This window comes from Tenrec ecaudatus, chromosome 5, assembly GCF_050624435.1.
Source record: "Tenrec ecaudatus isolate mTenEca1 chromosome 5, mTenEca1.hap1, whole genome shotgun sequence".
Lineage (NCBI taxonomy): Eukaryota > Metazoa > Chordata > Mammalia > Afrosoricida > Tenrecidae > Tenrec > Tenrec ecaudatus.
In genome coordinates, this window is record NC_134534.1 from 68,632,010 (window position 1) to 68,657,199 (window position 25,190).

General features: G+C 40.8%; 1 protein-coding gene across 2 annotated transcripts in view; it reads left to right on the forward strand.

Annotated features, from left to right (window-relative positions):
- NCOA2 (nuclear receptor coactivator 2) overlaps positions 1-25,190 on the forward strand; it is a 313,783-nt gene that overhangs the window by 228,510 nt on the left and 60,083 nt on the right. For both annotated transcript variants that reach the window (XM_075549589.1, XM_075549588.1), the window contains exon 5: positions 20,527-20,630. In XM_075549589.1, the coding sequence (XP_075405704.1) occupies positions 20,527-20,630 (104 nt within the window). The remainder of the gene's footprint in view (positions 1-20,526; positions 20,631-25,190) is intronic.

Consider the following 25,190-nt stretch of genomic DNA (forward strand, 5'->3'; position numbering starts at 1 on the left):
ACAACACCCTATGTGGCTCGTTGAATTTTCTCCGATTTGCAGTAGAGGAATTCAGGGCCTTGGTGATTTCCCCAAAATCACATAGCTGGTAAACAGTGAAACTGGAATTCAAGTTCGGTTTTCTACCTAGCTGCTAGTGAAATGGAAGATAGGAAAGAAAGGAAAAAGCAAACATGTTCGAGGTCTTTATTCTTGGTCTATCATATGAACATGTTGTTAGGAGTCAATTGGGTGAGCACGGTGGAATTTAAAATATATTGAGACACTGGCGTTTAATTACTACGAAGAACAATATTTGTAGATCCACGTATCAGAGATAATGTACACTTGCAGCTCAGTGTCTGTGAGGGAAAAAAAGATGATAAAAGATATCAAGGAAATAGAAAGTTGCTGTCTCGGCCAAAAAAGGCTTCTTGGTATTTAGCCAGAAAATTGGAGACCAAGCCTGTTTTAGAACAATCATTTTGTCCCTGATGTGTGCAGATGAAGTATTTTCTGTCAGCGCGAATGTTCTGTTGTCTCATCATTTTATCTGTCCATCTTATTTGTGTGTTGCCTCTAGATAAACAACAGTTCTGGCCTTGTTAAGGAAGCCTTCTCTCCTAGAGAATAAGTTGAGGGCCAGCGGACACTGCAGACAATCACTGACCATCCCAGTGTCCATTGCATTGTTGTGCCAAAGGAAAAGACTGGAATCTGAAGGGCAGGCTTCCCACAAAAGGGCCTTTCTGTCTGGAGTCTGTCTCCACTAACGTGGGGAGCGGCAATCTGTAAAACTGGGAAAAATGGGTTGGCTGGGGGTTGAATATTCAAATTAAGAAATTTAGATACCCAAATAGGTTTTAAGTGGTAGTACCTATTACCAATGTTTGTTTCTTTTTTAATTTCCATCATGCCGAACAAAAGAAATTTCCAATTCATTATGGTCTCATGAAAAAAAGAATTGCTTTATGCAGGATATTTGTTTGTTGACACTGGATTTGAATTCTGCTTTTGGGGTGTTAGAATCTTGGTCGCCTCTAACTGAGTCAGAGTACTTCTTGGCCGGTCCATTTGGAAATGCACGTGATCTTGTGGGAGAACTGCAGAATGAATAATTCCAGGATACGGTGGGTGCCTCTTCCCCCATACTCCTCACTTGCGGAGAACGTCAGGTGGGGACGGCACAGAATCCCAGCCTGTGGGGGATCTGTAGCCTCTTGTCCTTGAGGTCTAAAGTGCTTCCATGCAGGCGTGAGTCCTTATGCAATCCTCTCCTTCAGCGAGCACATGCTCCACTGTTTTATGAGATTAGAACTGTTGTATTGATTGTGTTATGTTGATGAGGAAAGCGGGAAAGATATAAGAAATGCAGGCCTTATTGTATACTGACATGATTTATCCTCCTCACCATTAAGCTCCCTTAATCAGCCTTTCTCGGCTGCTAACTTCATGGTCAGCTGTTCAAAACCACCAGCCGTGCCACCAGAGAAAGAGGAGGCTTTCTACTACCATAAAGATTTGAGTCTGGGAAGCCACACAGGTAGTTCAGCTCTGGCCTACAGGGTCACCATGAGTTGGAAATGATTTGATAGCAGTGCCTTTGACTTTTGGGGTGAGTTTATGGCAGAGTAAGAGCCCTGGTGACACTGTGGTAAAATGCTCACTGCTAACGGGAAGGTTGGTGGCTCAAACCCATCAACTGTTCTTTGGGAGGAAAGACGGCTTCAGGAATGATACACTCCTGGAAACCCTGTGGTGCAGTTCTACTCTGTCCATGCTGCGGAATCCATGCTCTGGCAATTAATTTGGGTGTTCATTTTCTTTGTTTTATGTCAGATAAGATAAAGTAACATATAGTACCTTTTATTTGAAATATTGTTAGACCACTGAAAGTGCCAGAGATAAAAAGAAGCTAGATATTTTTTGCTTTTGATCATATATAGGAAGCATATCTCTTCTAATATTGAGTTAAGTTCTTTCCCCACTGTTTTCCTTTCTTAAGAGGAAAACACAGTCTTCCACTTTAAAATCATTTTTCCTGTAGGAATTATTTGTAAGCGAATTGTTTGGGACTGAGGATATTTTCCACCAAAACAATGCTATTTTTGGTGATGAAATTTCTGGATCCATTCCATAAAGCCTATTGTAACAAGTAGTGCTTCTAACTAGAGTAGTTCTTACTAGATGGGATGCATACTCTGTGTTTCAAATATATAGAAATGATGTTGTGACAAATAAGCTCACAATTCATTTAGAAACACTACTGAATTTATTGTAGCTTTTCTTTGTTATGTATCATTTCAAGTATAAATACATTGTTAGTCTTGATGGTCATTATTTTAAAGATTTCTCCATACCCCAAAAGGTGTGAGCTCCTGACTTGGTAGATGCTAGATTAATTAACTACCACATCCATAGAGTTTCCTGGGAAGATCTATTCTGGATTTCTGAAGAGGTCTAGAGCATGGAGGACATGCCGGTCTGCACGGGTAGGGGGTGGGGTGGCCCAGGAAGGAGTAGACAAGCAGTTTGGAAGTCACAACTTACTGGCAGAGTAAATCTTCAGTGTCATACTATCCTTCCTTGTCATTCCACTGTCTCCCTTTAACCATTTCCTTTACATATAGTAGGGATTTTCTTCACCGGTTTACTGCAGAACTGAGTTCGGGCTTTTATGTGTACTTGTCTCTGAAGCAAATGCTCAACTCTTTGAGATTGACTAAGGATTGTTACTTAGACATGATGAAGTTAAAATAACAAAGGGTATATTATAAACTTTCTTTTTTTAATGTTCTTCAGTCCTTTTTATTCAGATATTATAAGCTTTCAAGGTATTATCAAAACATGATAAAAATTGTTCCAGATATATTCTTGAAATATTAGTGAAGTCTCTTTTTGATCTTTTCCCTTATTTCCATCTTTATTCTTTAGAAACCCCTAAATTTCTCTCTTTAAGGCCCAGGAAGGTGCTTATTGTTTCTCCTAATTTCCCTAAAGAAGCATATCCCACATTTGTCTGTCTCTTATACTACTATTTTTCCTCCTCCTCATTCATCTTCCTTATTTCTCTTCCTCTTTGCCTCTCCTTAGGTCAGTGGTTCTCAACCCTCCTAATGCCATGACCCTTTAATACAGTTCCTCATAATACAGTTTAATATGTTAAGGTGAACCCCCAACCATAATACAGTTTAGTATGTTGTGGTGACCATGCAACCATAAAATTATTTTTTTTCATAAAATTATTTTCATTGCTACTTCATAACTGTAATTTTGCTACTGTTATGAATCAGGCGACCCCTGTGAAAGGGTCGTTTGACCCCTCCAAGGGGTCGCGACCCACAGATTGAGAAATGCTGCCTTAGATACTATCAAATGAGAGTACAATTTAGAGGAAAACTCAGTCTGATCTTCTAAGAGTGTCTTTTGCCAAACAATACCCTAATTGGGTGTGCTGGGTTATATATGAGAAGCCATCTGTGCAGGATGAGGGATGGAAAAGACCCTATTCTGTCTTTCCATTAACTAACCTCAGTCCATTATATTGATATTGCCTCGGCAATGAAGTGAAACTACATACCAAGCAGTTGGCATTTGAGTTTTTGGTCCCAAATTTAATGGTTTCATACCAATTATCCATTTTATCTTTGATGTCCTTCTGCACAATAAAGAATCACTCGGAAGTCTAAGAACATACTCATTGCCCATTCTTCCCCTATGGAACACAATACAGTTATTTTCATATTAGAAATGAAAGCACGTTTGATTTCTTTTCTGAATTTACCCTTAGAAGTGGGGCTGAGGGGAGGTGTTCATCTTGAGCCATAAAGATATGTGAGGATTTAGAAAGGTCTGCAATACTAAATGTTGTTTCTGTTGCTGCAATCGTGTACCCACCAGTTTCTTAATTGGGCCTCCCCACCCCAACGTCACTCAGGCCTTGTCTCTCTAACTGCCTCACCAAAGTTCCATCGCTGTAGAAATCCTTGACTTTTAGAGTCCGCTCACCTCCAATCTCTTTTAGAATGTAATAATTCTACACAACTTTCTTTGATTTTCCTTCTTAGGCATATTTGATCATGAACATTTCTCTGTATTGCTTCTCTTCCACATACATGAGGTCGTCAAAAAATTGATGGGAAAATTCCATATTTTAATTCCATTTCCCAAAAATTACTTTGAAGACCCCTTCATACAAAGTTGTCCTCCTAAATCCTGTATTAGAATGAATGAAAGGAAAGCTAGAGACACCAGTGCGTGTTAAGACTTCTGATTCAGTGACCCCACTTTCCTAGAGTGAGGAACATGAATGTAGCCCTTCCACTTGGACCTTTGTAGTTAAATGAGTGTGGGGTTTGCTTGTTTGTTTGCTTTTCTTTTAAACCCTCGATTTATCTCTGAACATTGGACAACACATTTATTACTGAAAAATGTGTTCTCAACCTGAATTTGTGAGTAATGTAAGCCTGATTTATGGCAATTGGGTTTATCCTAAAAGGCTAATGTAAAAAGATCATTTACCACCACATTTTTATTTTCCAAAAATCTTTTAAGAGACTTCATTAGGCACCGTTAATGTTTGAGGTATATGCATCACTCGTGGTGTGTTGGTGCAAGTTTATTTTGAGTTAAGTAATCAACTTTTGCCATGGTCCATCTCATCTGAAAGCATTCTTAGTCTGAATCTTGAATAATTAGACTCTCGCCATGTAGCACCCAGATCAATGCTGTTTCCTAAGCTTAACTCTCTAAACAAACTTTTTTTATAGTTAAACAAAGAAAGACTTTATAATTCCTCTAAGTTTTCTGTTTGAAATTTTTATTTTCTTACATAAATTCCCCAAACTTTGGAAAGATATTCCATTGAACCCTTTGGTATGCTATGTTGATACACAGTGGCCTGCTATCTGCAAGGTAGATCATTCAAACCAAGCAGTCACTTACCCACTGCCACAGAGTCACTGCCAAATCTAAGGGAAGATTGGGAGTGAGAAGGGTCACTGTGAAATTTGTGCCTCGGGTTTTGACCTACCAGGAAAAAGAACATCGATTGGAAACTTACCATGCTTTGAAAGAACAGCTCCAAAACCATTCAGGTATTTTTCCAAGGTCATTACTGGTGATGAGACATGGTGCTCTTCTTAAGATCCTGAAAGCAAACATCAATCAAGCCAGTTTGAGACGCCATCGTCACCTTGCCTATAAAAAGCTCAGCTCGTCAAGTAAATTCAAAGATTAAGACAACGTTTGTTTTTTTAATGTGAGGGGGATAGTGCATTTGGAGTTTGTTCCACCAGGTCAGACTGTTAATCAAGATCTCTATTTAGAGGTTCTGAAAAGATTGTGTAACTGTGCAACAAAAGTCTGACATGTAGCAAATGGGGGACTGGGTTTTGCCACCAACCATCTACTTTTGCCAGTTTGGGGCACAAAAAAAACCCAGCATGCCTCTCTTGCCCCATGCACCTGACTCACCTGACCTCACTCCAGGCAACTTCTTTTTGTTTCCTCGAATGAAGAGGGACATGAAAGGACAGCAGTTTGAGACAAAAAAAAAATCGAGGGATTTCATCCAAACAGATGAGTTTGAAAAATGTTTCCCAGAATGGAATCACAGGTTTGACAAAGATATATCAAGTGTAATGGAGAGTACTTTGAAGGTGATAGATTGTTTAAAAAAAGAAAAAAATTGAAATGCGTAGCTTAGGGGGGAAATTCCTGGGTTTTTTGGGCACTCCCTTGTAGAGAAGGCTAGAAATTAAAAACCCTTATTTTGTCTTCTTTATGTGTGTGGAGTCGATCCTATACTACACACCTAGGCCTTTGGAGGACTCTTTGTTAAAAGTCTGCCTGTAGTGAATGGCAGTTGTGGTAGGTGGTGGGGTTGCAGCAGTGAAAGATAAGTGTCTGTTGTGACACTCTTGAAGGGACACTATGGAGAGCCAGATAAATCAAATGCTTTCCCTACAGCATGCTAAATGGTATTACGGATAACCAAAGGTGCATTTGAAGCTCTTGGAAGAATTCCTGGGCAAACGACACTGTAGGAGCCCTAAAAATCCATGTTACCACTCATAAGGGCAGTGACACCAAGCATCGGAAGTACCATCTCATCTTGGCCTTCTCTGTTCTATTAGAGACACCCAAATTCAAGTGGATTTTAATAAATAATTTTACACTTGTCCAAGAATCCAGAGAGTCAAGAAATGAGTATGTCTCATCTTGAAGACAAATGCTATTAGCAAAAAGAAAGGAAAAGGGGGGGGCGGTGAGAGGGCATTGTTTTAATGTTTAAGGAAGAAATACATTTACAGTTGATAAGGAAGAAAGCTTCATTCCAATGGAAGTTGAGACGTGTATTTTCAGTGACACCACTAATAAGAAAATAAATGTTATTACTATTAATACTGACCCGAGAACTTCCTTTTTTTGAAAACCATAGAAATATTGCTAAATTTAATTCATTTGTAGCAATGCCTCAAGATTAATAAAATACACTCTTATTCAGTTTCTGTGTTATACTTTCAATAGAACTTACCTAATTCTATTTGCTTTCATTTTACTTGGCCATAGGAGTCATGTTTTTAAAAACATGGGTGATTCAGCTTTTTCATTGTTGTACAATTGTTTATATTAACTTATTGGAAGTTTTTAACTTGTAATTAATTTATGATTAGGTTTATTAGAGGCTTCTTTCTGAGGCTGCTCGTAATTATAAATACAGAAGACTGTTACACGCACTCTTCCGTGGAACTCAAAGCACTTTGCATGGATGATCTTGTTCAGCTTCGTGACATCCCTGTGAGACAGGGCATTTTGCGAGTGATTATAGATTGCTGAATCAGCACCGCCTTATGGCTTGATGATAAGCTTGGAAAGTTTGAGGTCATGAAACCCTATATGCAGCCAACTCTTTTCCCTGGCAATACAAAGCTGACAACGACCCCTATTCTAGGCTTCAGGAAGCCCACTGTCCACTGAAGGAATAAAAAACAACAAGCACTATTCTTCAGAAGCAAGTCTGCGACCGTATTCATTGTCTTTATAAAGCAGCCATATTTCTGTGGCATGAGCGCAGCCCTGTCTCAACCTTCCCAATGCCGCGAACCTTTAATACAGTTCCTCGTGTGGTGGTCTCTCTCTCTCTCTCTCTCTCTCTCTCTCTCTCTCTCTCTCACACACACACACACACACACACACACACACACACACACCCCACCCCCACCATGCAATTATTTTCGTAATTTTGCTACTGTTGTGAATTGGGCGACCCCTGTGAAGGGGTTAGCAGCCCTCAGGTTGAGATCCGCTGCTCTAGTCCAAGCGTTGTAAGTGCAGAGGGAAAGCCACCTTGTCCTGGTGTGGTGGCGCTTGCACAGTTGTCTTCAGCAACTCTATCTCACCCGCCCAGAAGCCGTGCCCTGGCAGGCAGGACTTCCAAAACAGGTTTCTGGAACTGAAACTGCCCATCTGTGTTGTAGATAAACTTGTCGTATCCAAATGCCATTGGGTAGGGCTCTTCTGAAGGATGGCAGCATAACACTAAGTCGGCTCGCGCTTGGCAGCTTGAGGAGTAGAATTTAAATTCAAAGAAGGGTCGAGTTTTTCTAATTTGAATGGTTGCGCAGCGGTGGGTAAATTTGCGAAACAAGTAAGGCTGAACTAACTTGATGACAATTCAGTCTTTGCGGGTTTGTAATCGGGCGGTAAACTGATCTGCCCCTAACCCTGGACGATTTTAATGGACCCCATGAGGAATGTTTGATGCAAGCATGGGATTATCATGGTGCGTGCACTGTCTGTTTGTCTTTAGGCTGAATGTTGATCTTTTACCCAACCTTTATTGGAAAAGAGAATCAGATTTTTTTTCAAGCTTTTTTAAACTAAGATGATTTTACCAGGTTTTAGGGTTTGTTTGTTTTTGGCAAATTGGTTTGATTGCTTAACCAGTCATTATGTTTGATAATCTATAGCATGAAAAAAAACCAGGGAATTACTAAATTACTTCTCTCGATTTAAAACACTTCCTGGGGAATTATAGGGCCAGGCAAACAGAAAAGAGAGGAGTGAATTATAGAAAAGGTAATCCGAAACCCAATTTGGGAATTTTGTTAGTGTTGCCCTTTGTTAATTTGAGGCCACCTCGTGTCCTGGGCTTGGAGACACACCGGTGCCAGTTTTTAAGGCACTGCCTCTCCTGCTGTGTGACTGACACGTCCATTTGTGAATGAACTTGACCCTTGTTTGCTGTTTAATTGCCTGCTGCTTTAAATAGTTGTGGTTGGTTGCTTCATGATTCATTGCCACTCCTTTTTTAATTGGATAGAATTTATGGCACACATATTTAAAGGGTCTCTTCAAAGATTTATTTACATATTTTCCTGTTGTCATTGTCAAGTGCAGTAACTATTAACAAAAAATGTTTTTCAAGAAATTTTTTTGAACATAAAATACTGGGGTGCCACTGAAGAGACTTCACATTTTATTAACAAATTAAGCTCAGCTCTGCTTTGACTTATTTCTCAAATGTTTCCCAACCTTCTCTTTTCACTTCTCTGGTTGTACATACAGTGATCTCCTTCTACACAATCAGACCATGTTTGGGTAGAAGTACTGAAAATCTTCCAAGAGAAATCAGTTTTCTACATAGGCAAACTTTGCTTTAATATAGTCTGTTGTATATACATGTAGGCCTTCACACAAGTCCGATCCTTAATTTTACCAGGCTTGACTCCTCTCCAGTAAAAGCCGTGAGGGGCATCAGCGCCCAACATAAAGATATAGAGGCAGTGAGAACGTCCGCTGCATGTTGTTATCTTTCGGTGCCACCAAGTCTGTGTACCCAGAACAAAAACACTGCCTGATCCGGCATCAGCCCCCCCAATCTTCCCTCTACGTCAGCCCTTAGTTGTAGCCACTGCCAGTTCTTTCGTTGTGAATCCTCCATCCCTGTCACTTAGCCTCCACTTCTCCAAACATGGCGCCCTTTCCCAGCAACTCTCCTAACTGCATGGCTAGAGTACATGAGGCAAGGTCTCACCGGCCTTGCCTCCGATTCTGGCTGCACCTCTTCCAAGACCAAGTGTATTTGTTGTGGTGCACAGTAACTTTAATGTTCCTGACCGGCACCTTCATTCACTCTTCTGTGCTCTTCCTTAGCTGTTGTCTAGCTTTTCCATGTCTGTGAAGCAGTTGGAAACATTATGACTTGCAGATTTGCTCATTGCAGGTCATTTGATTTCTTGACAACTGCTTCCCTGGGTGTTGATGATGGATCCAAAATAAAATGAAATCTATGGCGACTTCAGTCTTTTCTTTGTTCATCACGATGACCTAGTTGACTTTATCAGTGAGTGTTCAGAGCCTCTTCCCTTTCAGCAAGCAAGTCGTAGACAGTTTAATATGCACTGTCCACTGTGCTCTTCTGTAAGAGAGACCTGGTGACCTCAGGCAGAAAGCAAATCATTCAGGAAGCCTTATTCCCTTTCAGCATCTTAATCCATATGAACAGCACTGTTCGTACAGTTCCTTGCTAGTGCTTGACTTCATAAAGACCAGTACTAATTTCAGATGAAGTGGTCACGAGAAGGAAAAGGAATCATGTTATTACATGTGAAAAATGGGAATTAAAAACCTTTTCAAACACTTGAATAGAATTGATCAAACTTCTGTTTCTTTATGACATAATAGTACATTGTGTAGCTTCGCCCTCAAAGGTTCTGTTTTGAAGAACATAGACCCTCTCACAGTTTGACCTTTCTTGGGCTCAGGATCACAAAGAGTTCACTCCTGAGACCTGGATAATAAACTTGAGTTCCTTTCTCAGAATTTCTCTCACAAATAATGAGCCTGTGTTTAAAATATACATGCATTTAAATCTGACATGAGCATTATTTTTAAAATAGGTTTATTATTTGGATGTGTGTCTATTTTTGTTGTTAGTTATAACTTTAAGTTCTTTGTATGAGAATGAGGCTACCTAAGCCCTGCATGAGCTGGCAGAGTACAAACACAGAGAAGGATTAACAAAGCAGCCAATACTGGAAGCCACTGAGTCACAGCAATAGTAAACGATACTTAAAGTAACCATTATTTTAGTAATGTGTTTGAGACTAGACCCTACTCTCTTACTCTCTTATAGCCACCTTCTTCCTAAATGTTCACCCAGGAGTTACTTAGGTCTTGTTTTAACCTGTCCTATTGATCTAGACCAGTGGTTCTCAACCTGTGGGTCACGTCCCCTTTTGGGGTCGAACAACCCTTTCACAGGGGTTGCCTGATTCATAACAGTAGCAAAATGACAGTGATGAAGTAGCTACAAAAATAATTGTAAGGTTGGGGGTCACCGCAACCTGAGGAACTGTATGAAAGGGTCACGGCATTAGGAAGGTTGAGAACCACTGAGCTAGACCTTAGGTTCCCAAACTTATTTGGCCTTCTTCTTTTCAGAAGTAAAATTAGACGGTTTCCCCCTGGCCATTACACTTTTCTATATAGCCTATGATCCAGGATAAAGCATAGGTATCTGCTTGTGCAGCCCCAAGGACCATTCTACCACCCCCAGGTGGAAGTACTGCCCACTTTGGGAAACCTTGATCTAGACTGAATCCCATTCTTAGCTACTAGAGATTTCCACTTACAGTATAGACTTGGGTGGATTTGTAATACATCCTAGAGGCTTCCCTCTTTATATGGAACCCCATATTCTGTGACTCCTGTGAGCCACTCCCGTAGGCTAAGGAGTAGTTCCTACAGCCCCTAACGCACTCCAGTCTCTGTCACAGGCAGCATTCCCTCTGTTGTCAGGTACCACACCAGCCTTACAGTCACATCCTTTGTCCCCATGAATTCCAGATGCTTTGATCCCAAGTTAATCCTTGGCTAAGTTTCCCAGCCCTCAGGTCCATTTCTCCCTGTCGCTTCTGCAGGCCAGAGTCGTAATGCTACATATATTTCAGTGCAGTTGTAACATTGTCATCAGTGCTTTGCTCTCTCTGTTTAGATGAGCATAATTTTATGTTTTAGGTCTCTAAATTGGATGATTCCACACTCCTGTGATAGATGCTTTCAATTGGGAACACCTGCTCCTTAAAATCCATGCTAGGGAGGTGTTCACGGCTGTTGCAAGCGAAGGCTAGAAGCGAGAGCACTGGGAATGGATGGTAGGCAAACTGAAACCAGGAAGCCTTACCCTCCTGGTGCAACTGTTGGCGTGACAGTTGGGAAAAGGTGGATGTGTCCACACAGCTAGGTGTGGTAGACGCTGTAGGATGGTTGTAGAGAGAGACTGGACAGAAAAGAAAGGTGAGAGGAAAAGAATAGAAAAGCAAGCAGGTAGGATAGGTGTACCGGAAAGCGAGCTACCAGTCACAGCAGCTGGAAGTAGGGAGTACAGAAGTCCTGTGCATAAAAGAGCTGTAGGAAAAAGGATACATGAAGGTCAGGGGAAGAACGATTCTCAGTCCTTTCAATACCTTTGTGGATTTATAAAACTTTTGCCCCTTTGAAGCACCCCTATGCATATCTACCTTGGAGTGAAGTGGAGGCTTGGGAGTGAGGCTTCAGGAGCACTCTGAAGAGAGAGAGAGAGAGAGAACGCGCTAATGACAAGAATAGAAAGGAGGAGTAACGGGAAATATGGAATAGCCAATTCTCTTGCCTTTTTTTCGTCCCTCCCCATGTCCCTTCTTCTTTGCACTTCTGTTGGACTTCTGACATGGTGATTCTAGTCACCAGGTGTAAAAAGTTGAATAAGACAGGAACCTTGCCAGCCTTTCCATGAATTTCAGTCCTCCTACACTGGATGGCTGTCCTGGCTCATTCAATAACTTTGTCCTTATAGCTCAAGGCTTTTCCCAGCTCACTGTGTGCAAGAAATAAGAAACCTGGCCAAGCACTCTTTTATATACTAGATCCCAGCAAATGAGAGGCTCTGAAACTTCTCTTGGGTGGGTTGCTTTTCTACTTGCTGCGGAAATCTCGGTATGGTTTTTAAAAGAAAAGGGAAAAACCTCCCATTGTGCCCAAACTACCTTTAAAAAAATTAATGAAGCAGGTTTTGACTTCTTCCATGATAATCTGGATTAATAAAATTTGGACCCACCCCACTCCATCTCTCAGGTGTCGAAAGGTTATCAATAACTTTTCTATTCCTATTGCCTTGATCTCATAGGAATGAATTACCCTGATATTTTTAGTGCATCTTCTGACCTTTTTTACTCCTTCGGAACCTTAAATCTCAAACCTTGACTTCATGAAAACAAAACAAAAGTAACCAAATCCACTGCCACAGAGTCACGGTGATGCTGTAGGGCAGAGTAGAACTGCCCTTGTGGATTTCTGAAATGATTTACAGGAGTAGAAAAGTCTCGTCGTTTTCCCAGAGTAGCTGGTGGTTTCAAACTACTGGCCTTGTGGTTAGTAGCCCAACTTGTAACCCACTTAGGCTCCACTTAGGGTTCCTCGAGGAGACCTCCTCTAAAGGGCAGTTGTGAGTTCTAGACCCTGGATAGACTATTGAATTTCAGCTTCAGCTGTGACATTGTTCAGTCTTAGCACAGACATTATTGAGCATCCACTGGGTGCCAGCTAGTAAATCAAAAAGCATGCCTTGTAGCCAGGGAGCCAAAATGCAGTGAGAGAGACAGATATAAAAACATAACTTCAAACCACACATAATGAATGGAGTGTTGTGGTGGAGTTACAAACAAGGCGCTGCCAGGAACACAGAGGAAGGGACCAAACTGGATTGTCATGGGCTTTGGAGAAGAGTTTTGGTGTTTTCTAAGAGAAGGGCCAGCAGAGTACCTGTCTGTCCAGATGGAACAATCCGAGAAAATGCTTGAAATCTTGAAGAAACAGCTTACTACATTTGGGGGTGGTGCCTGGCCGCTCAGTGTTGCACGGGGTGGCTAAGCAGTCACTTGTCAGAGAAAGATGAGGCTGCCTGCTCCTGTAAAGATCACAACGCTCAGAAACCCTGTTCTATAGCCTGTCACTAGCTGGAGCCTAGTCGGTGCTAGTGGGTTTTGGGTTATGTTAACACTTGCGGGGTGGGGGGTAGGGGGCAAGGTTGAGGTATGTAGAGATGGGGGGCTAAGGTTGAGGTAGGGATGAAGTTTACTATGCCAATAAACAGCTTTTGGGAAATAAATATTTACCCTACTTCAAACAAAATCTTTTTGAGAATTAATTTCCAAGTTTTAAGCCATTTATCATAATAGCTATTAAACAGAAAAGCTGTTTGTTAGGCATTCTCATCGTGTAACTTTTTTGGCCTGATTTGACTTAACATATATATTTGAAAGAAAGAAATTTTTTTTCCCCCCAGAGACTGCTCTTAAATATTCCAAAGTTGTGCTGGACCCATCTTCACATCACACCTCTTTTGTTCTCACCTCATGTTGTTCTTCTGCCCCTGCCTTCATCGAGTCTCAGTCTTACCTTTGAGCCTTCTCAAGAAATTATGATTCTTTATCTTCTTAGTCAGTAGTTGGTTGAGCCTAAAGAATTAGAATTCGCTCTCCTCTAAAAAGGCTGTGTGGAGATTTAATCTCCCCAACCATCACTCATCCCATTGTTTGGAGGAGATACAAGTAGAGACTCACCATTGCCACCGTAGTGACTTGACTGGCTGAGTGCTAATGTAAATTTAATAGTATGCACCTTTTGCCCTTGAAGCTGGCCATCAGCAAGTACATCCGAAGCCATGGTTCCATGGACTTAACAGGTCCTTGTAACATCAACGGGGTTTGCCATATGCCGGATTGCCCCCTCCTCCGCTCCCTCCAGTGACCTGTCTCTAAATCAAAGCTCTTTTTTTTAGGGCTTGAACTATGAAGCATAGGAGATTTAGGGTACGTAAAAGAAGAGATTTTAGACAAATTTTTGCATACTCTCTTGGTTTATTGTGAAACACTCCCTGCTGTGCACTTAGAAAATTAAGTCTTGATAGGTAATATAGAAAATGGGGAAGTAAATAAAATCAGATAAGGTTGACAATCAGTACAGCGATAGAAAGCTGAGGCACGAAAGCACTTCTGGCCAGCTGGTTCCGATTGCCGTCTTCTGTCTTGGTGAGTGTGGTTCATCACAAAGTCGCTCCTATGCATTTCAAGCTTGGGGCATATATGTCGGTGCTGCTTCAGTGTTCGTGCTTCAGCACTGATGAAAGTGAGACGGAGCCTGTGGCTTCCTCAAGCAGAGGGTGAGGGCGCTCAGCTCTCTGGGTAGAGATGGCAGTGAGATGGGCTAATTTCTCGCTGCGTCTTCATGCTGAAGGGGAACCATGATCTGTTAACGAGAAGGTCCAATGTCAGAAAGAGGGGGAGGCAACTTGGGGCTTAGGCTCCTCCCACCTGTAAAGAAAGTGCAGCTGCGCGTTTTGAAGGTGCACGCAGGCGGTCTCGGCAGCTTGGCGATGTGCAGGGCATTAATGTTGGAAAGATAAGCGCATTTGGAGAGCACGGGAAGGGCCTGTGTTTTTATGTGAGCAGAATGCTTCCTAATGAATAAGAATGTGCTGCTGGCTTCACAGAGCCATATGGCAGCTTTTCTAATTTTAGTTGGGTACAGATGCACAATTCTCTCGTTTTACCTTCTAGAACCTTTGAGATGCTGCATAACTTTTCCTGGAATATTTTCATCTACAGAGGTTGGACAGAAACTGCCTGTCATTGTTACAGTGACTTCTTTGCACGGGTCTCACTTCTGCTCGATGTGACAAGCACGTCACCTGAAATCATCCAGCTCCTAAATGCCAGAAAAAAATGGAGATTGTGGCAGTATTCCCATTTGAGCCTTAAAATTTGTTGTGGGGGGTGATTAGATTTGTGTTTGACAGCTGCTGAAAAATTGATAGATTTCTGGGTGAGCGATTGTATTCCTTTTTAAGCAGTGGAATTAATTATAAACCAGTACAAAGTATCGGATTTTATTTAAAGAGTCTACTGCTTTGAATAATAGCGTTTCAGTAAAAACCGCTATCCTCACACATAACATCTTAATTTTCTAACTTCTCAGGGATATCTCCACATGCCCCATTTTATTCCAAACAAAACATGTTTAAACATGTCTTTCTTATCAGTGGGCGGCCGCAGGCAATTACAGTGGCCTCAGCCTCATTAGGGTTCCAACCAAAAAAAAAAGAAATACAGAAAGGATACTTTGGGGGCCATAGGAAAAGCAATTTCAAGGTCAGAGTTAATAATCAAATTTTTAACAAAACTCAACTGGCTGTCTTCCCAAATAATTGATGCTTTACAACAAGTTTACAGTAAACAATAGTTTCTAGATGGAACAAGCATTTCAAGAAAGATTCGGAAGGCCTCACCGATGAATTCAAGGCAGAGAGAGGCCAGCTTAGCAGGTTTTCACTACTGTAAGGGGAGAATCTCAAAGAGAAAATCTGGATAACTTTTCTCAGTCCTGGGGAGCTAAGAGGATGGTTTCAGAAAGTCAGAACTGGTTGCTGAGAACAGGGCCGGGAAACATGCAGGTGTCCCCAACAAGATAACATATCTGCTCATTCTTTGAGGGTAGCAGGGACTGTCATGAGAATTTCATTAGGAAGCCGTACCCTCACCCACCTTGCAGCCTGAATCTTGCCCCTTGAGGTTTCTTTTGGTTCCTGGACTTCAGAGAACACTTTCTTGGAGGATACCCAAACCGCTGTAAACAGGAGCACTGCCGTCTTTGGGGGTTGGTTTGAGGGATGCAGGTGCCACCTCCATGAAGGATACGCCAAGACACAATAGCTTCACATAATTGATATTTTTTGTTGAATAATATTTTCTAAGACTTGTACCGACACTTTTTTTTAATTCAATCTCCTATGTGTTGAATATACTATGAATTTTAAGTTGGCAGAATTTTGCAAAGAGTAAGGGATACTTGTTTGAATTTTAACTTTTAAAAGAGCCACTAATTGCTACAAGTTTGCCATAACCAGTTCAAGTCCAAAAAAGGGGTGGTGGTATGTGTGAAAATGTATGAGCGTCCACAATAATGGCGGCACTGCTCCGCCCCTGTAATCGGCAGGCATGGAACCATTTGGGTTTCTAAGTAATCAGGGGTGGCTGCTACTGCTGCTGGCAGAGTTGGAGCAATTATGTGGCTGTCCCCTGAGCCGTGACTACCATCTCTTCAGAGACAGGCCTCTGTTCTGGTAATGTTTGATGGGAAAACCCTGTGAGTTTGTTCTCAGTTCAATTACCTAATAAGCTAATAGATAAGGCTAAGTAATCTGATGAGATTTAATAAGTTACTACAAGTCAGCAAGTGGGACTTTAGGAGAACATGTAAAGGTCCTTCTTGAAAGCCATCATTGCATTAGTTAGAACCAAACTAGTGCTGCACTTCTCAAAGATAAAGGAATCTTTTGCTTGCATCACAGTTTCTGATCTGTTGCTGTTCTCACCCGAAAAGTGGAATTTTACTTTTATGTGTGTGCCTGGACATGGCAACGATAAAGAGCAATTTACTCCAGCTGCTTTAAATATGTGTCTGCTTTCCACTGTATTTTTTAGTCACTTAGAGAGCTCACATGCTTCCATAGTCGCCTTTCCTTTTGTTCCAAAAGAAAATATGAATAATAATTATGTATAGGAAAAACATATGGAATATAATATTAATGATTTTCCCTCCCAGCTTGTGGTATGACTCATCTTAACATGGTCCCTGATGAGATGGGGTTTTGTTCTTTACTTTGAAACTGGAAATCTAATTAATTGGCTTTGGATTTCTGGGTTTGTAAGCAAATGGAGGGAACCAGAAGGGATTGTTCTCCCAAGCAGTCAAACAGTGGGAAAGGGACCATCAGAGACAAGATAAGAGAGGCATCCTTGGGCAGTCTCTTGAGTCAAGGTTTTGCATTTGTGAAGCTGTTGTTAAAAGATCATAGCTATTTTTTTATTTTAAAAAATCTTTTTGGAGGTGAGGCAAAAAGGGACAGCATTATCATTATTATTTTCCTGTTCTATTACATCTTAGCCTTTATCTAAAAAGAATACATTAGTGACTAAAATGTAGCAAGAAGAAACAGTTAAGTTAAGGCATGAAGGAGAAAATCTTTTTCTAACCTCTGAAAATTAAATGTTATCCTCTCTTTCTCTCTGATTTAAGAGTTCTATCTATCATAATGAGATTTCATAAGGTTTTGATCACATGAAATTCTGGGACAAGCTTTCCACTGTTGAGGTATTTTTGTAACAATATATTTTTATGGTTAATGGATGCAAAATATAGAAGAGTAAATATAATCTGTGACTGCTGAGAAAACTGCATAATTTAAAAATATTTAATAGTGTGTTTCAGTATAGTAATGCAGTGCTTACAGAAGTATAAATATATCTAAGAACTTAAGCTTATTTATATCTTACACATGAAAATAGCATGCTCATTATTGAAATGCTGTGTCAGGATCTCAGTGTATGTCCAGTTCCCGTAACAGTATTTCTCAGAGGACTCTTACTCTTCTTCCTGTTCCCTGTCTTCTCTTTGGCCTTCTCCCTCCTCCTTTTATGATGCAGGAGTTCTTTATATATTCTCAACATTAAACTACTATCCAATATGTGTCTCCAACATTTTCTCTCCAGTTGTAGGTTGTCTCATTGTTGATAATGTGTGTGTGTGTGTGTGTGTGTGTGTTTTAACAATTTATTGGGGCTCATACAATTCTTATCACAGTTCATACATATACATACATCAATTGTATAAAGCACATCTGTACAGTCTTTGCCTTAATCATTTTTTTCTCTTTTCTCTTTTTACATTTTATTAGGGACTCATACAACTCTTATCACAATCCATACATATACATACATCAATTGCATAAAGCACATCCATACATTCCCTGCCCCAATCATTCTCAAGGCATTTGCTCTCCACTTAAGCCCCTTGCATCAGGTCCTCTTTTTTTTTCCCCTCCCTCCCCTTTCCCCCCTCCCTCATGTGCCCTTGGTAATTTATACATCATTATTTTGTCATATCTTGCCCTATCCGGAGTCTCCCTTCCCCCCTTCTCTGCTGTCCCTCTCCCAGGGAAGAGGTCACATGTGGATCCTTGTAATCAGTTCCCCCTTTCCAACCCACTCACCCTCCACTCTCCCAGCATCGTCCCTCACACCCTTGGTCCTGAAGGTATCATCCACCCTGGATTCCCTGTGCCTCCAGCCCTCATATGTACCAGTGTACAGCCTCTGCCCTATCTAGCCCTGCAAGGTAGAATTCGGATCATGGTAGTTGGGGGGAGGAAGCATCCAGGATCTGGGGGAAAGCTGTGTTCTTCATCGGTACTACCTCGCACCCTAATTAACCCATCTCCTCTCCTAAACCCCTCTATGAGGGGATCTCCATTGGCTGACACTTGGGCCTTGGGTCTCCACTCTGCACTTCCCCCTTCATTTAATATGGTGTATATATACATGTGTGTGTGTGTTTTAAGGAACTTTGTCAACTAAGACACAATCTACGTCTGGGGAGAAAATTTATTTTTTCTATAAGTTCTACTTTTTTCTCTAATTGAATATTCAGTGTTGATAATATACACAGCAAAACATCCACCAGTTCTGTTGTCTCCACAGGCCAACTCTGCAGCCTCGATGACGCCCTCCGAGTAGCGTGGCCTCTCTACCTCTGTTACAGAAGCCCGCTGCTTCCTGGGCTTCCCGCCGAACCTTTTGAGTCGCTGTTGTCAGTCTGATCTCATACAGACAGTTCTTCAAAGAGCACAGTGCTCGAGGCAGGCATTTGTACTCCTTCCGCACAACTCCTCATTGCTTTTAAGAAGACTTAAAGGAATATTATTTGGTTTAAGGTTTAAAGATTACCTCAGAGCTATAGTTGCAGGAATTCATAGTCTTTCATAAATTTTTATGAAGTCCAGTTTATCTATTTTCTCTCTAGTTCCTCATACATTTCGTGTCATATCTAATATTCGATTGGTAGAAACTAGGTCGTGGTGGTTCAAGGTTCTGAGCATCCTGTGTGTACAGCTGGAAGAAGCACGGGCCTGTCTTGCTCCATCTTCACCATTGTTGTGATGCTTAAGCTTATTAACAAATAGCTTGACTCATGGTACTAAGCTGTGACATTTACCAATAAGTCACACCACTGTTTATAAGTGGTCACCATCATTTAGCTCTAAGGAGGTGAATCAGGAATATAGAAGGACTGAAGCAGATACAATGCCTTATAAATTTTACTTGTGAAGCACTTGGGCAGTATGTGTGGGAATTGCCTAATCCATAATTATTTTATTGGTTCTCTTTTAACTACAAATGAGCCTTTGCAGATTTTCAAGCTATTATATAAAGTATTTCCAATCAATAGAAGAAAAATATACACATGAAGAACATGAAAGCAGATTGATCCCAAATACTAAATGGATGTAGCTTGTTGTTGTTGTTGCTTTAATTACATTAACAGCATGCAGTGTAAACAAGGATATAATCTATTCAGGTACAAATAATGGCCACACTTTTCCTGTTGTTTTCTAGCAAGTTGTTGATTTGTATTTGTTATGCTTTAAAATCCCTCTCCCACCTACCTCACTTTGGTGGTCTTGAAACAACTAGCTTACACATACACATATAATAATATATATACACCTATTTCTACTGCAAAGATTGACATCTTCCCCTCACCCCCCGGCCTTGTGGACCTAAAAGATGCCTTGCACATTTCCGGTCCAGGAGCACATACGATGCCCTGCTGTACTTGACAGAATTGTACAGACTACAATTCCTCCTGGTAGGGTTCCACTTCTCTTAGCCTTAAATCGTACAGCCAGCCAGAGGGGCCACTTCAAATAAGGCTGTGAGTAGAACAGAAGTGGAACCGCTGCAGGAGTGCCATGCATGTGGGTGTGGCAGGGGAGGGTTCCTTTCTAGTTGTCGTTTAGAAATGTGTGATTGTGTGGTTGTGTGTGTCTCTGTGCACTGTACCGGGTTCTGAGCTGCAGTCTTCTATTTAACCTGTTTGGGAAGAATCTTGTGAGTGGAAACTAATGGTGCATGTTATATAGCAGTTTCTTAATCTAGGGAAAGATGCTTGTTGAGGGGCTAGCAAGGAGCCCTGGAGGTCCAGTGGTTAAGCCCTCTACTGCTAAATTGAAGGGGTGCTTTACACCTACTAACCACTCTGAAAGATATGGCAGTCTGCTCGTGTAAAGATTCACATCCTTGGAAGCCCTATGGGGCAGTTCTCGGTACAGTAAACTCTCTGTGAGGCCACACCAACTCAACCACATGGAGTTGAGTTGGGTTGGGTTTGAGTAAGAAATGAATATGAAACCATTAACCTCATCCTATCAGCTGCCTGAAAGTGAATTCAAGCCACAGTTTCTTCAAGTTAATATCCTGCTTCCAGCAGCTCACAAATTCCGCCCTCTCCTTCCCCATTCATTGATAGCAGGGATACACTCTTAAATTTTTATAGCCTCATCTGATCACACTAGATATTTTTTTAAATCATTGTAGTAAAACTATTCCTGTCATTCTGTCCTTGAAATGACACTGTCCGTTAATTCACACTTTGTGCTTATTGCAGAGAAAGCAGCAGCTGCCAACATGGATGAGGTGCAGAAGTCAGATGTGTCATCGACAGGGCAGAGCGTCATCGACAAGGATGCTCTGGGGCCTATGATGCTGGAGGTAGCACACCCTTGTTTGGGTTTGGTGTTTTTTAATGTTGATAGAAAAAGTTTAAGATAATCCACACTAAAAATTTAACCTTTAGGTTGACGTACTCAACCTCATGAGCTCACTAATATTTTAGTGGCATGTTTCTATTGGCTGTCTAGCTGTCTTTCTTCTTATCCATCCATTCGGCTATCCGTGTATGGAGCCCTGGGTGGCCCAAACAATTAAGGACTGGGCTAACTAAACAAAGAGTTAGTGCTCTGCCCAGGGGTACCTCAGAAGAGAAACCTGGCAGTCTACTTCTCAAAGATCAAAGCCATTGAAAACTCTGTGAGCAGGTTTACTCTGACACACTTGGGGTTGGCTTGAACTGGCACCAAAATCAGCATAGTGACAGCTAGATTGTCTGTTTGCTTTTTAAAAGTCCATTTATCTATTATCTGCTCATCTCTGTATATGTTTCCAGCTCCTGTTTAAAATGTATGATGTCTATAGGAATATGTGTGCATTGTATGTGGTATAATATTCAGTAAAAAACATAGATTAAATTAAACTGCACTAGAATATAAATTGGCAAGCTTTAGCTGCCAGTTGCACATTCATTTTAGAAAACGACATTTTTACAAGTGTTATTAAGTTCTGTGCTCTGGGGGAGGGAGGGCAAAAATGAGCTGATACCATGGGCTCAAATAGAAACAAAATGTTTTGAAAAAGATGATGGCAACATACGTACAAATGTGCTTGACAAAACAGATGTACAGATTGTTTTATGAGCTGTAATAACCCCCAATAAAATGATTTATTAAAATTTTTAAAAAGGAAAAAAAGTCTATGCTTATCCAAAGGGAGTCTGAAATGTTCCCCAGAGTCTTACATCATACATATTCAATGTATAGATTCCTGTATACCCAGAAATACAGTGGAGGACCAAATAGGTTGATTTTTTTCCACCCATTTTATTGGCAAGTAATTTACATATATAATTCCAATAGTTCGATCATGTCACGGAGGATTTTTTTTATGCTACTTCAACCTAATTTATATATCTGACTGAGACAAGGGTTGAAATAATGGGCAGCAGGACTTTTTAAAGATCATTGGGGGTTCTTACAACTCTTACTACAATCCACACATCAATTGTATCAGACATATTTGTACATATATTGCCATCATTCATCTTCTAGACATTTCCTTTCTATTGAGCTCTTGATCAACTCCTTATTTTTTCCCTCCCTCCTCTTCCCCCGCCACCCCAATCAGGAACTTTTTAGGATAAGTATCTTAATGATTGGTCTTAATTTTTTGACAAAACTACCATATAGAATCTGTAGAGCTCAATTTGGTTATTTTATTAACAAGTGCAGCATTAGTGCTTTGTTGTACCTATTTCAAAATTAAAACTCAAGATGAGAAAGGGGGGAAACAAAACAATCAGTGGATCTATAACAAGAATCAGAGGAGCCTTGGGACATAACTACATGTGAGTTCTTGGGGTAATTTGCTCTGCTCTTAATAGGAGTTTGACACACCCTGCTGCATGGCCTGACACGTTGCAGTACTGTCACTGGGAATTGATTAGCCAGGTATAACAGCCACAGAGATGTAAGCAATTGTCATTTTTAAGACAATAATCAAGCAGTAGTTTGTCTACCTTGTCACCCTTCGTTTTTCCAGTTAGTGTAGAAGATGATTTTTATTTTTAGAAAATGTAATTATAATAAATAGATTAGGCTTACTAGGTTAATAGAGCCTGGTAGAACCCTTGAAATGCCCTTAGACACCCTGTAAGCTTGGAACTGAACTCACTCCAGTGACTCAACTTTTGGCCAAATAAATGTAGGCCTATCAAGTAAACAGTAGTAACACCAGGAAGATACACAACAAGGAACCATAACGAGGGCAGAAAGATATGGGAAGGAAGGACAAAACAAGTCGTAAACACAAAGATTAAGTGGGAAGAGTGCTGTTATATTGTGGGGCTTGAGGTCAGTGTCATAGAACAAACTGTATATGCATTGTTTCATTGGGAAACCAGTTTGCTCTGAAAACTTTCACCCAAGTCGCAATAATAAGTTAGAAAAGAAAGGACTCTGGCGTTCCATGTAAATCCACCTTATAACTTGAGGAGTGTTGCTGCATATTCCACAACTAGCAAGTTGCAGGACTTGCACCTTATGTTTGCCCTGGCTTGTCTTCTCTTGAATCGCTAGCTTGAAAACATCCAACTGCAATTTCCAGAGAAAGAGTAAAACACACTTACATTGATTTTTTCAGAGTGGACAAAAGGCAGTAGAAGCCTTTTTTGCTACGTTTCTGCTTGGCTCCTAGCAGCCGACCGTGGAAATGTAACTAGGTGGACTGTAACATTACATGATAGACAGTAGATAACTTCTTTTTGACATTTTTTAAGTTGCAGACAATTGATTCAAAATTTATGGTAGTATAAATTATTGCATTTGCAAAATTTCCATATTTCTCTTTGACCATTGGGGGTGGGGGGGACGGGGGCGGTGAAACCTCCTGAGAAGACTTTTTGAGACATCTCAAATGAAATGCTTGGAGTAACCACAAGCCCTTTAAGAATGAGTTCATTCATTGTAGAAATCAATTTGTTATCTAATAAAATCAAGCCAACACCTTTTGCTATTTTAAAATATCTTCTGAGAATTCAATGGACTGAGCAAATACCTGCATGACAGAGCATTAGAACAGTAATGCTCGAATCTAGTGACTTACAATTTCAATTTGAACCTTTATTCCTGTTTACATGTAATAATTCAAACAGAGAAAATGTGTTCTTATGGAGCTATTTCTAGACATAGATGCACACTCATGCTTGCATCATAGCATAGTGGTCGCTAGGCAACAAAACCAAATGTCAGCTTTTTGCCATCAGAGCATATCACAGAGAGCTTTAAAAACACACAGTGCTATGAGATAAAGCCATTTCAACTTTGAGTTTCACTGTACCACAAATCAATTAATTTACCATGGTGCAAAGCAGTAGGAACCAACATGTACTTTCAAAGATGAACAACGGGTAATATAATTATGAAAACTATTGAATATGTATCTAAAGCAGTGAGTTTAAAGGTACATTATCTCTGGCCTGCCTTCCTATTCCTCCCCCATACACATGGACACATGCATGCATAGAACACGAATATGAGTGTGTTATCGAATTCCATTTACATATCATTTGCTTTGCCCTGGACATTGTTTATACCTTTGAGAAACCTCGCCGAATACTTATGAATGGCATAAACTAAGTGGTGCTTTCGTTTGTCTTTAAAACTATCCACTGGTGCCTTGTGGTTCCTTCTAATTTGAGGGAGTTCTTAGTTTTGTGATGAGAATAGAATCAAAGATGGAAGATGTTCAAAGAGAGCCCACAAAGTTGAAGCCTGTTATGAACTTCAGGGGAAAACAAAATTAAGGGAAATGTAAATGCTTTATGCCTTGTTTATACGGATCATGATATAGGCATAGATGTATATAGCTGTAATGTTCACAATACCGGTATATACATATATATGTAATGTTCATATATAGTTGTAATGTTCATCTCTAGATTGCTACCTGTCATGAAGAAACTAGTACAAACTGACTAGACCATATACTCCTAGTTGTGGTTAGAAGTTATCAGTATCGAGCTTTTTTTAGAGTCCTGATTCCTAAACCAAAGCTCTGACATGCAAGGATCAAAGGAACCGAGGAAAGGCAGCCATCAAACACTCCTCACTGAACACCCAACCCCTATCATCACCCAGGTGGATGTGATGGGGAAATGGAGCAGGAGGTGCAAGTTCGAGTGAAACACTCTGCACCTAATAATTGGAGTATTAGCTTTGGGGTCAACTCTGGACATCTGGAGACAAATCTCAGCGCCCTCGTGACCAGTAAGATCTGAGCAAATCACTTGACCACACGAACTCACTGCCATTGAGGGAATTCAACACCCAGGGACCCTAGAGGACAGACTTGGCTGCGCTGAGACTTCAAATCCTTACCAGGAGTAGCCAGCCTCATCTTTCTCCAGTGGTGCGTTCAAACCTCTGATCTGGTTGGTGGTTGACAGTTCAACTCATAGCCCACTATGCCATCAGGCTTCCCCCCTAACTAACCACCACGAGCCTCAAATGTCCTCTGTAAATTGGGAGCACATACCTTTCAGAGTTATAAATACAGAAAAAAATCAATGTGTGTAAGGCATAATAAACATGCCCTGCACCTATTTCTTTTACCTTTATTTTGTAAAGTGATCCTAAGATTATTCATCTCCTCCTTGCCTGATCTAGACAGAGATGAAAAAGAAAATTAGGCTTCTGAGCCCATTACAGAAACATGCTCCAAGCCTACATGATTGAGGAACCTACATATTAACCATCTGAGAAACAAGTAACATGAAAGGACACAGTTCTCACTGTCACAACCAAAACCTCCGACCTTTTCCGGCTCTCAGGACAGCCTGAGGTGGCCGTGAACACTGACTTGCTGTAATGCGATGGCCCCGCCCCTTTCCATGGACACTACAAACAGAAAGGAACCCCTGTTTCCTTGATGGTCTGAGCT